The sequence below is a fragment of the Callospermophilus lateralis genome, chromosome 2 (assembly GCF_048772815.1).
Source record: "Callospermophilus lateralis isolate mCalLat2 chromosome 2, mCalLat2.hap1, whole genome shotgun sequence".
Lineage (NCBI taxonomy): Eukaryota > Metazoa > Chordata > Mammalia > Rodentia > Sciuridae > Callospermophilus > Callospermophilus lateralis.
This window is the reverse complement of record NC_135306.1, coordinates 167717005-167729761: the sequence shown is the minus strand read 5'-3', so window position 1 is coordinate 167729761 and position 12757 is coordinate 167717005. Positions and strand designations below refer to the sequence as shown.

At 39.7% G+C, this 12757-nt stretch overlaps 1 protein-coding gene across 1 annotated transcript; it reads left to right on the top strand.

Annotated features, from left to right (window-relative positions):
• The first annotated feature begins 7086 nt into the window (after positions 1 to 7086).
• Positions 7087 to 11783, top strand: LOC143389624 (mas-related G-protein coupled receptor member X1-like). Its single transcript, XM_076842559.2, has 2 exons — positions 7087 to 7097; positions 10775 to 11783. Exons 1-2 carry the CDS (start codon positions 7087 to 7089, stop codon positions 11781 to 11783), a joined length of 1020 nt encoding a protein of 339 aa, XP_076698674.2.
• The last annotated feature ends 974 nt before the right edge of the window (positions 11784 to 12757 follow it).

Genomic DNA, 12757 nt, shown 5'->3' with positions numbered 1-12757 from the left:
GAACCCTTGCCATTGTCAACCCAGGGCCTGTGGGACATGCACTCCTTATTCATTAGACGATATGTTGACTGCTCTAACAGACACCAATTTTCATAGTGTCTAAGACCTGAGCTAGAGGCTCCAACACAATCAGACATAAGAATTCCTTCCAAATTGCTATTCTACCATCACCAAAAAGTTACCCTTATCCTGCTTGTCCTACAAGGTTTCTGGACATATCATGGCGCCTCCTGGAGGAATGGGAAAAGGGGAGAGATTATCTCCTATTAGTCCCATGACCCAGGATTTGGTTACATTGCTTCTGCTCACATTCTCTTCATCAGCACCTAGTAACATGGGGTTATAAACACCACGAAAAACTGAAAAATATGGTCTTTGACTGATTTAATCCTCTTAAAATATTATATGACAGAGGTGAGAGAAAATTAGCCATTTCTACACCCCCACATCTCTCACATTCAGCACTCACATGAAAATACTTTCAGTATTTCTCAAAAATAATGAGTAATATAAGAGAGAACAGTGAGAAAGTCATAGAAAGTGCTTCAAGAGCTGGGTGCTGTGGCGCACACATGTAATCCCAGATGCTCCAGAGGCTGAAACAGGAGGATCAGGAGTTCAAGGCCAGCCTGAGCAATTGAGTGAGGCCCTAAGCAACTCAGGAAGTCCCTGTCTCTAAGTAAAACACAAAAAAGAAAAAGGACCAGAGATAAGTCTCAGTTGTTAAGTATCCCTGAGTTCAGATACCAAAAGTCTGGGTTGGGGGAGGGAGGTGGAGGTGGCTAAAGAGATGTGAGGCTGGTATTGAAATGACTACTCTTGGTGTCATTTCAGAAAATCTGTTATCGGTTAAAGCTTCAGTTTCTTCAAGGAATAAGTGAGGATATTACAATTGATGGCCAGTAAGGAACACTGGGTTCATTAGTGAAAACAAACAAGCATGACCTATGCCTTATTGAGCTTCTAATTTTAAGGAACAAAACATAACACACCCTAATGACACACAGATGGGTGAACTGTAAATCCCCTGAGTGCAAATAACAAAGTTTCTGGTTTTCATACCACAACTTTTTCTGGCCACTCAGGGGTGTGAAGCTCCTTTCTCTTAAAGAGCACATGGTGAAGGCCATCCATTCAGTCCTGAATGCATCTACATCTTCAGGAGATATGCATTCTCTGTCCACTCAGAGGCCTCATTTCCCCTATAAGTGCTCTTCATTCTGAAGTCCTAGCTCCCTTTGTAAGACAACAAAGGGCACCTGGAATATCTATTCCTAACTGACTTCCATCCACTTTTCTTTTGTTCTTTACTTGAGTGGATTCTCTTCCTCTCTCTTTGTGGAATGCACTTCTGCTAGATTTCATTTTCACCCACAATTTGACTGCAATATTGTATATAAAGTGGGAATGACTCCTCTGCTTTTCCTGCTTCCTTGTGGGTCAGCACACAGAGTGTGAGTCACAAGGACTGGACTGGGGACCTACCATGAGATAGCACTGCTGGGTTCAAATTCACAGTGTCAAAGGCTAATAACTTATCCTGTTTGTACTAAAATTCCATTCTCTATAAATGGGAAACTACTAATTCTTGCATGATAGGTTTTTCAGAGGATTAAAGGATGAAATGCCAGGTAAATTCTCAAGCCCATGCTGTTTGTCTTTCCTCAGGTAGGAGCATGTCATATGCTCCAGTTGAAATTTGAATGAGCAACTCTCCTTCCATTCAAGTCCTGAACTGCATCTACAACTCCTCATAGACACCTCACAAAAACCTTTGATCTCTAAAGCGACTATGCTAAGAATCATCTGGGAGGAAAAATGAAGTATGTTTCTATTGGACACACCCCAGAGCACCACTTAATACTCCTCCACAGATATTCCAACACTTAAGTCTTTCTTCAGTGACACTCAGACCCCACCATTGCTTATTTGTATCTCCTTGGGGCTGCTACACAGTTCAGTTCAAGTACAAATCCTACTCCCATAGTGGATGAAAATGCTTTTAAGTGCTTAATAAAACCATTTTGAAGCCTCACTTGAAATGCATTCAGTGGTCAATTTAATTTCTGTGAGCCCACACAAGAAATGCTAAACACACCCAGATCTTTCCACAGAAAGACTGATAATATGAAGTTTGCTCATCTAATTTTTATGTATTTTCTGATACTTTTTATTGTATTTTCATTAAGTCACAAGCTGCACTATGCTTAGAATCTTCATTTATTCATGCATTCATTGAATTAAAATGAATATAAAAGATACTGCACATAGAACTCGATGCTGGAAATACAAACACTGCTTCTGTCTTCACGGAGACTGATGGATTGAGTCATTTCTTGTTCACCAGGCCAAGCCATCCTCACACCTGTTCTAGAGGAACCCACGTTCCCTTATGGGCCCTAAGGGAATTCTTCTCTTCCTACGATGGAATATCTTCTTTTCATGGTGATATCATCACCACCTCTATGCCTTTCTGAATTCCTGCTCCTGAGACAAAATTTCTGAATTTTCTGCTCACACTGAGTGGTTCTTGGGGCCTTCACTCAAGCATATTGAGTGGGGATGTTGGGAATAGATTTTCCCATGTAATAAGGCATGTAATTCTCAGTAATTCTCTACATTCATTTTGTCTCAAGATTCATTATGTGAAGTCTTAGAATATTCCTCCTGCCACACTCTGAGCAAAATGGAACTCCTAAAAATATTTTTAGGAGAACCTCCAGGTACTTAGGCCACAGGCATTGTAGCCTTCCATACTCCCACTACATTGGGATCCAGAAAAGGACTCACTTCCCTCCTGCAAGCTCACCTCAGCAACCAGAAGTCCAAATACATAGGGACATAGAACCACAGTGCTGGATGGGAAACAGCACTTCACCCAGAGTCAGGTATTCTCAAGTTGATCAGTGACCACGAGGGGCCACATGCCCATTCAGGGCAACTCAAGCAGGTAATGCAGTTACAGAATTGCAATGCTCTGAACTTAATGCCACATGAAGTATGGAATCTGTATTCAGAATGTGCAGTGTTTGGTATGGACTGCATGTAACTACCATACAGATGAGGAAAGACAAGTTCATATCTCTATAGCATAAGAATAATCATAATGCACATAAGGTCTCTGTTCCTGTATGTCAGACACCTGGAAGTTGCAGAAGCTATTGTGATGCTCTTTCTGTATGTTATTATAATATATACTGAACACAAATATTGTCAACACATCAATGCTAGCCCTAAAAATAGGAACAATTTGTTCCATTGCCTGGAAGCTTACTACAAAGTATGGAAGATAAGATATCCTTACATGCACATAAAATATAGGCACAACTGGCTCTGAATCATTCCCAGCAACAGGATAAGATGGGGAAAAAAGAGGGAGAAGATCTCATTAGCTTGTGTGTATACAGAGATAAGTAAATTTGGGAAGTCTTCTTGGGATGCTAAAATTGAAACTAATGACTCTACAGTTATATCAACCACACCAACCTTTGGTGGTATGCACGTAAGGATAAGTAGAATCTGATAAAATAAAATGGTAGAAAGGTAATTCGTAGGTTTTTTTTTTAATAAGTGTTTATGATTCTTTAGTGAATGACTTTCATGATGCATATGTTTAATTCTCTGTGCTGGTCCATATGTTTAATTCTCTGTGCTGGTCCATATGTTTAATTCTCTGTGCTGGTCATAGTGGAAAGATTCCTTATAAGAAGTTAGAGTGCTCAAGCAAGCAACCATGTTTCTCATGGGCTTGAAGTGACTGAAATTAGCATAATGTTTAAAAATTCATTGAAGTCAACTTCAAAATACTGTCAAATCCAAAACATCCAACCAGGTGAGTCCAGGACAAGGCCAAACCCTGTGCTTCATACACACTTCCAAGGATTATGTCCAACCTACTGGGTCAGGAGCCATGAATGAAAACCAAACACAAACAGAACAAGGGAAAACTTGGGAGATAAGGGGCAAAGAAATATGCAGTGCAATATATCTATTTTTTAAGTTTTTTGACCTGCAGAAAGCCCTCGTTGAGAGCAGGACAGGTAACTTATCTTAAAAATATATTAAAAATGTTATATTAAAAATTCCTCACATAAAAATTCAAAACTAACTTTTTATAGCCTTGATATGACTGGTGGCTTAAGAGTTGGTAAAGAGTTTTCAGAAATGTCTTTAAATTATGCATGTCATCAGAATATCTTTGTGTATATAGTAACAACAGTATCTCTGTGATTTGTTTCTTACAATGCTGGTCCTCTCACATGCACAGCTAGTGCTCTACCCTGAGTTCCACCTCAGTCAATACTCTCCTTGACTTTCATATTGAATCTTTGTTCTAACATCCTGTGACATATGTGACAGATAAATGCATACCTACTGGACAAGTTCAGAAGAGTGCTGTGGGAGAGCAGATGCGAACTTGAGCAAATAGTTCTACCTGTAATTTTTGCGATTTCTTTTGAAATTGTTTTTGAAAGAAAATGTCATTGAATTTTAACATTCACTTAATTACACAGGAGAGTGTATTAATTCTCATATTTTCTACTGGCCTTTGGTACCTGGTTTATAAAACTATCTCTAGCATCCCCTATTTCCTCATTTATGGTGACTCCAATATTTGTATAGGTTGTCCATCCAAAAAATAAACTTTTCAATTCTTTTTAAGCAATTTCTTCCGAATTAATTAAAGACTAGTGATAATTGTAAAACATAGTAGAGTTTCTGTATACCCACTACTAGGACTACACTTTGGTGATAAACACACTAATGTAGTATATTACCAAAATCAGGAGTTGATGGTAGTATAACCAAATCACCTACACCACAGATCTCATTTGGGTTTTATCATTTTATGCATGTATCACTTATAGGTAAAATCCATGACATTTATTTTTTTTAAAAAAAATGCAAAAACGTTTACCTGAGTAGATTAATTACTCTCCCTCTAGCAATATATTAAAAAAAATCCCACTATTCAAATGCTTCCCATGTTTAAATTAATAAATATTATATATAGTATAACCAGAATATAGCAGTCTCTTGTGTTTTGAGACATTTTCCATGCCTTTAATTGGGATCCTTTTCTTCTTGGGTCTCCTTCTTGGTCCTCCTTCTGCATGTTTGTTTCTTATCTCTTATTCTTATAAGTATACCATTTACTTTTGATAATACCCACCTTAATAGATTCTTCTTAATTGTCTTGTAGGATGCCATCTCCAAATAGTTATATTCTGAGATAATGGAGATTAGGACTTCCAAATAAATTTTTCAAAAACAGTTCAACAAATAAATAAGGTTAGTATGAAATATTTGATGAATAAACCCACAGAAGAAAATTTCTGAATTTTTAAATTGACTTCTTTATTACTTACTATATCCAAGTTTCTGACACAACCTTCCACCATGCAACCAGCGCACTGGTTTCATTAAAGAGGTTCTTGGCATAAAAGTTAGCTAGTGAGATTGAAATAAACCAGACTCAGTTACCTTTTTCTATGACCAGGTCCGAGATGGCTCTCCCTCTGGGTCACACCTCGAACCACCCGGTAGACCAGCAGGGATTACTCAGGGCTAGCAGGAGAGAGAGGGAGCATGCCAGGGAGTAGCCTTTTATTGGGGAACAAGAAATTCAGGGGAGAATTCCACCGAATGAAGGTTGAGGGGGGCAGCACTCCAAGGTCAGGGTCAGTGATTGGCCTCAGGGTCAGCGGCCAAGTCACACCCCCACACGGACAGGCTCTCCCACCAGGAGAGGGTCGGGAAAGCTCCGACACAGTTTAGCCAGAGCGCCTCACACCCAAACCAGGAGTTGCCCAGTCACATGTGAGAATACTCCCCACAACAACCTACTCATGAAGTAGAGATTAAATTACCTTACAGTTTGGATGGAAGTCAAAATGTCATAGTCCAGGCTCTGGATCAGGCTCCAATGTGGGTGAAGTGAGTGCACATAGAATAAGGTCCATATCTCCAGCCAGGAAGCAGAGAGTTGGATGGAGAAAGGCTTTCTCCTTTATAAGAACTCCATCACATGACATCTAGGGGTTGTATGAGAACTACATGATCTAAGGATATTACTAGATCCCACCTCTCAAATATTCCACAAAACCCCCCTATATTTTTACTCTTGACACCAAGCACCAATCAAATGAATGCCTGAGGGAACAAAATTAAACCATATCTAAACCATAGCATTATCCAATAAGACCCAAGATTTATAACCATCTCAGCTTCCAATTCAAATTACAGTTTTAACAAATGATATGTAACCTATTATGAGTCACATGAAGAAAAAGAAGGGAAGTCATATGAGGTCATACATCAAATTTTGAATGTCCACAGTACATGAAAATTTTAAAATAACAAATTTCATGAATTGCAGGGGGGAAGAATATTTTATCTACTGAACACTCACATTTTGTAAGAGATGTTATTAAACTTCTTTAAACTGACAAAGTAAAAATAGAAATATGTTTGCTAATCAGAGCTAATAATGAGAAAAATAAGAAAGGATAGAGGCAGTAAGTAGAGAATAAGATGCAGTGACAGTATGATGTCCATCCCTTTTCTCTGTTGTTTGGAACAAACAAATAGAAAGGAATGCATTGCTGATGATATAAAGAAACAAAAATATGGGACCACGGCAGGCATGTTGAGTCTTTAATGACCCAATGATATACTTTGTTATTGAGTAATAAAACTCAGTATAAAAGCTCACATTACTTACATTGTTACCTAGGATCCTAGTTGGCAAGGCACACAGAAGAGCAACTACTTACAGGTAGATGGAGTGAAAGGAATGGAAGGGGGAGGCCAATATGTGAGTGGAAAAGGTGCAGAGACTCAGATACATCCACATTAAAATGAAGCCCCAGATGAATATGTTCTCCAATTTGCTCGCAATTCCGGAACAGGAAATCCCAGGGGTCATTCCGAATCTTAACAGCTGCAATTGTTCCCTAGCTTTATATACAGCTTCCATAAGCATCTCTCCACTTGGAAAACAAAGAATTATACCTTGGTGTCACTCCATCTGAGAAAAACTCTCTCCTGCCAACACAGCTCAGCTCTCCACCTCTGGACAGGAGAATGGCAGAAAGGTAAGAAGACTCAGAATTCCTGTTATGTATGGGGTTTGCTCTGAGTTAACATCCCTGTGTTTCCACTGTACGGTTCTACCTGGAAAGGGTCAGGGTGCTTCTTTCAGGGAAAGGCAAGAGACAGAATCAGACTTCTGAAGACTGGGTGCTGGAGCTCCTACTTTGAGTTTAAAATGGGATTAATGAGATCTCTTCCCATTCTGATTTATCTCTCATTATGCCCTTTACCCACCATTTAAACCTGCCCTCATGGATAGATTACTGCCTTTTCCTAAAATTTATTGAAAAAGTTAAGCTACAGGGAGATATTGCTTATTTGAGATAAGAAGCTACATAATAGGTTTCATTGCTTTCACCTACTTTTCAAAAACAGTTTTCCCTTGTAGTTCTAAGATTCTAATAAGAAATATGTGGTTCAAATTGGAATAATTGAGGAGTACTACAGAAAGAACTAGTTACAAAGATGTGCAGGATTAAGGGAACAATAGCAATGCATGGTGAGGTGCCCTAAGGAAAGCAGAAATGAAGCACTGTTTCCACACCTAGATTAAAAGGGACAAAGGAAGAAGCAGCTACCAGAGATGGAGCATAGCCATAGCTGTAGCTGTACTACTAAAGGATGACCAGGCAGGTGGAGAAGCAGTGCCACTACCAGCACACTGCCTAGCAGGACAGAGTTAGAAGATCTCAAACTCAAATCCCTCCCTCCCATTCTCTATTGTCTGGATTGTATCACCAGGTAGGTCAGTTCAACAAGAAACAATAAGGAAAAGGATGCTATTGATGGTGTTTGAAGAAGCACTAGCTTGGAACTCTATCAAGACAGAGATTAAGGATGGAATAAAAACTGTCAGGACACATAAATCTATCCCTCACCACTCCTTGTATCTTCCTACAACCTGGAGTTTTCTCAATCTGATATCATTGAATGCATTCCCATTTTTATCTCCATTGAAATAATTTTTCCTATTTATGTTATTTCTCTGGAATCAATTTTATGGTACCATCACCAATATTAATCAAAACTGCCTTGAAATTTGAATGCTATTTTAAAAGGCAAAAGCTTCTATCTTCTTTGGAGTGAAAGTGTGGCTCTAAATGAACCACTACTCACCTTCACAGGATATGTGATAGAGCTGTGCTGTAAGCTCCAGAGCATCAGACTCAAGAAATTCTTTGATAGTGCTGCTGTCCAACCCTGGGAGGGTTCCATCATCCTGTGGTCCTAAAGGACTTACACCCATATCAAATGGATACCTCTGAGAAAATAAAGAAGGAAATGCAGGCTGTGCCCCTTCCATTAATCCTATAAACCAGGAGTTGATTACATCACTCTCCTCACTGCCTTTGGTCAGGGCCTAGTCATGTGGTGATATCAGCATTAAAAGAGGAAGGTAAATGGAATACTGAGACCTACAGCCCAGAGAATCACTGTTACAGAAGAGAAAAATTGTACTGTGGGACTGTAGAAGTTGTGACATGTTCTGATGGTGTCTCAGATTCTGTGGTCTATGAAGATTAAGGCAACATGAGGCATAGACGGGTAGTAAATCATCAGGTAGGGCTCCAGCAGACCAGAGGCTGAAATTGGATCTCTTCTTAAAGATGTGATTCTGGAACATTGCTTCATTTGAGCCTCATTTTCCTTTTGTGTTAGGTGAGGATATTATAATAGATGATCTATAAAGAACACATGGTATGAAATATGATATGTCAAGAGCTTTGTAATGTTTTGAACAACAAAAAAAACCCAAAAATATTGGCATAGAGTAGTACATAAAGCAAATAAGACATGAGGTCTTTATTGAGCTCCATGATTGATAATGAATACCAAAACACTGTACCCTAAAGAGAAATGTGGAAACTGTATTCAGTCAGGACACCAGCACTTCCATTTTTCGTCTTGTTTCCTGTGAAAATCAACAATGCTAAGGAAACTTTTATATTCAAGAAAATTCATTATAGAAGTGTTCACTTCAGGATGCCTCTTAGCAGGCCCAGAGGAGAATGTGCCCTCTATCCCCTTGGTGGCCTCCTGCCCCTGGGTGTCCTCTAGATTCTGAAGTCATAGCTGCCCTTGTGAGACAGCAAAGGGCTTAGGAATTCTCATATCTGCTCCTGATTTCTACCCACTTCCCTTTGGTGCCTTATTTGATGGGCTTTACATCCTCTCTGTTCCTGAGCTGTGCTTAAGCTAGATTTCATTTTATTTGCAATTTGACTGCCATCTGAGATTAACTTGGGATTTATTCCTCTGGTTTTCTCTCATCCACATATAATTAACTCAGTGTGGTGGTGGGTTCAAAAGCTATAAAACCTGAGGTGCTGGAATCCACACTGTGTGATACCAGGTTTAATCATTCATCCTTCTTGTGCTTAAATTCCATCCTCTATAAAACTGGGACAGACAGAAATTCTTACCTTATCAGCTTTTGAAAGGATTCAAAGAGAAATTATGTGGTGCACTCTAAATTAACTCCTGTTAATCATTAAGATATGAGTGGGTCCCTTTACCTGTTTGAAATGTGCTTGAAAAACACATTTTTATTGGTTGTTCAAAACATTACAATAATTTTTTTTACACCTCAAGTTAAAATCTCTCTATACACCTCAAGCCATACCCTCTTTCAATTTCACTTCATATACTCTTCTCATACAGAATCTTTCATCAAAAAGAAAATCTTAATGAGGATTTCCTGGGAGGGAATGGAGTACATGTATATTGTACACACCACTATAATCCTCCATAGTTATTCTCCTATTTCAAATACCTCTTCATTGGCACTCACACCTCACCTGTATTCACACCTTCCTGTTCTATACTGTTGAGAAATTCAGCTGAGATACAAATCTGACACCACCACCCCACCCTGCACTATGCAACCAAAGGCCTCAAGGTGCTAAACAAAGCCACCATGAATTCACACTCCAAAGGCACATCAGTAGTCAACATCAGTTATTTGGTCACACAGAAGTAATCCTAACTACACCCAGTACTGCTCACATTGAGGATTATGATGGATAGCATTTTTTTCAGCTCATTATGTGTGTGTGTTAAGGTCTTTCCCTGGATTTTCATTTTTATTTTACATTTAACCCACATCATCCTGCACTTTCAGGATTCTAGTTCATCTATTCTTTCCTTAAATAGATATTGAGGGCATGGGGGCCACACATAGGGTTCAGCACTGGGGATCAAAATGTTAACCTGCCTTCAATGCCTGACACACTGAGCTCTTTCTATGACCAGCCATTCTCAGTCCTGCTTTAGCAGAAGGTCACATTTCCCACATGGCCATAAAGCCAGGTCTTCTTTCTCCTCCTTGAAGGAAACCATCTCTGTGATGGGGACATTATACTCACCTCTGTGTCTGCCTCAGTTCCTACACCTGAGAGAAATCTGCCCCAGGAGAGAATAGTTCTGGTCCCACTCTGAGGAAGTGTTCATATTATAGTACATTTCCTTGTCACTTAGGTTCAGGTCAGAGAGTTCAGGCTGTTAGACAATGACTACAGAATTTGAATCCATATTTCAGGCATCCCCAGCTGTTGATAGGTTATTTCACCTATGCAATCCTCTGTTTTCCTGTTCTTTAAAATGTAATCTCCTCATTGCAGGGTGGTCCTGATAATCTGAGCTGTTGCTGCAAGTGATCAAGTCTCTTTTGTGTTCCTAGGGGCACCACTGAAGTCATTAGGAGCCTGGATCCAACCATCACAGCCTGGAGCACAGAAGCCACACCAAACAATGGAAGTTATGAAAACCTTCCTCCAATTTGTGATGGGAATAATCTGATTACTATAGTGTTGATCTGCTTTATTTTTCCACTTGGGCTGGCAGGAAATGCATCTGTGATCTGGTTCTTGAGTTTTCAAATGCGCAGAAATCCCTTTTACACATACATCCTAAATCTGGCTGTTGCTGACTTCCTCTTTCTCTGCTTGCATACCACTTTTTTACTTTTAGCAGTCATCAGAGTACTCAATCTCTACACCATTCTGTATGGCATCCTAAACACTGTGACAATATTTTTCTACATTGCAGACATGAACATGATCACTGCTATTAGCACTGAGCGTTGCCTGTCAGTCCTCTGTCCTATTTGGTACCACTGTCATCGCCCAAGGCACACATCAGCTGTCATATGTGTCCTGCTCTGGGCCCTGTCCATGATCCTGAGCATCCTAGAAGCAGTTGCTTGTGTATATTTTGATATAACTGTACGTCATCTTTGTAAAAAAGTTCAATTTACTTTAGCTGCATGGCTGGTTCTTTTATTTGTGATTCTGTCAGTGTCCAGCCTGGCTCTGATGGGTAGGATGCTCTGTGGATCCCAGAAGAAACCTCTGACCAGGCTGTATGTTACCATCCTGCTCACAGTGTTGGTTTTCCTCCTCTGTGGTCTGCCCTTCGGTGTCACTGTGTTCCTGTTATGGTGGATGGAGATTGACTTCCAGGCACGTTTTTGCCTTTATCTGGTTTCAACTGTTTTGTCCTATGTTAACAGTTCTGCCAACCCCATCATTTACTTCTTTGTTGGCTCCTTTAGGCAGGGGTTGCAGGGGCAGAAACTGAAGCTAGTACTTGAGCGGGCTCTGCAGGACACTCCTGGGAAGGATGAAAGTGGAGGTAGCCTTCCTCAGGGAACCCTGGAGATGTCAGGCAGCAGAGTGGAGCAGGGATGAAGACCTTCTGCTCTAGTCCATCAGATGTGCCTTCAAGAGCCAACGATGCCCAGCTACACTCAACAGATATCTGCTCTCCTCTCAGCCTTTTGCCCCTGAAGTACTTGCATGTCATCCAATGGATTTATGTTAACCTCTATTTTCTTCTTTCTATATGGAAACCAATCTTACATAAGAATGTCACAATTCATTTTTGATATTTTCAATAAATGTATCATCATATCTTCATCTAAATCTTTTTATTAATGCTTTTTCTCTGACATATTCATTCCAGTGGAAAAGGATACTTGTACAAAATTATAAATCTATTGTTTTTGACCATTTTCTACCTGAATTTATAGAAATAATGATCTCCTATCTCTCTCTGCCTATGCTGTTAGCAATTAGTCTTGTGTGGGCGTTGGGACATTGATGCAGATAGAAAGCTTGATTATGAATGAGTGAGTTCTGGTACAGTAAATCTAGCTGAATGCTGTCACTTTTGAAGGCAGAGTCCCTACTTGTATAACAACAACTCAGGAAATTAGTCCATGAAAAGTCTTCTGGTAACATTTGTCCATGGCATGGTGATAAATTGGTCTTGGCTTTTAGCAGTTAAAAATTAGTAAGTGGTTACTTAGCGGTTTACTGTACCAGTACTCAACCTAGAAACATGTTGCATAACCTGAAATCGTGGCATGTGTAGGGACAGAGATCCTGAGATCAATAGATTATAGATTGTACAACACTTGGAGTCAGGACACCTGGATTCTCAAGTTGATCCCATGATCAAATGGGAGATACGCTCACCCCAGGCACCCTAAAGAGATACTAAATTTGTTGAATAACCAAATCTAAATCTTATGCCATTTGTGAACTAGAATCTGTGTTTCAAAATAAGATAGGGGCATATGACTCACTATGAACCTGGATTAAAGGAATCAGCATTGTGAGACAGCCAGCCTGAGAAGTTGACAACATTTGACCTTTGACTT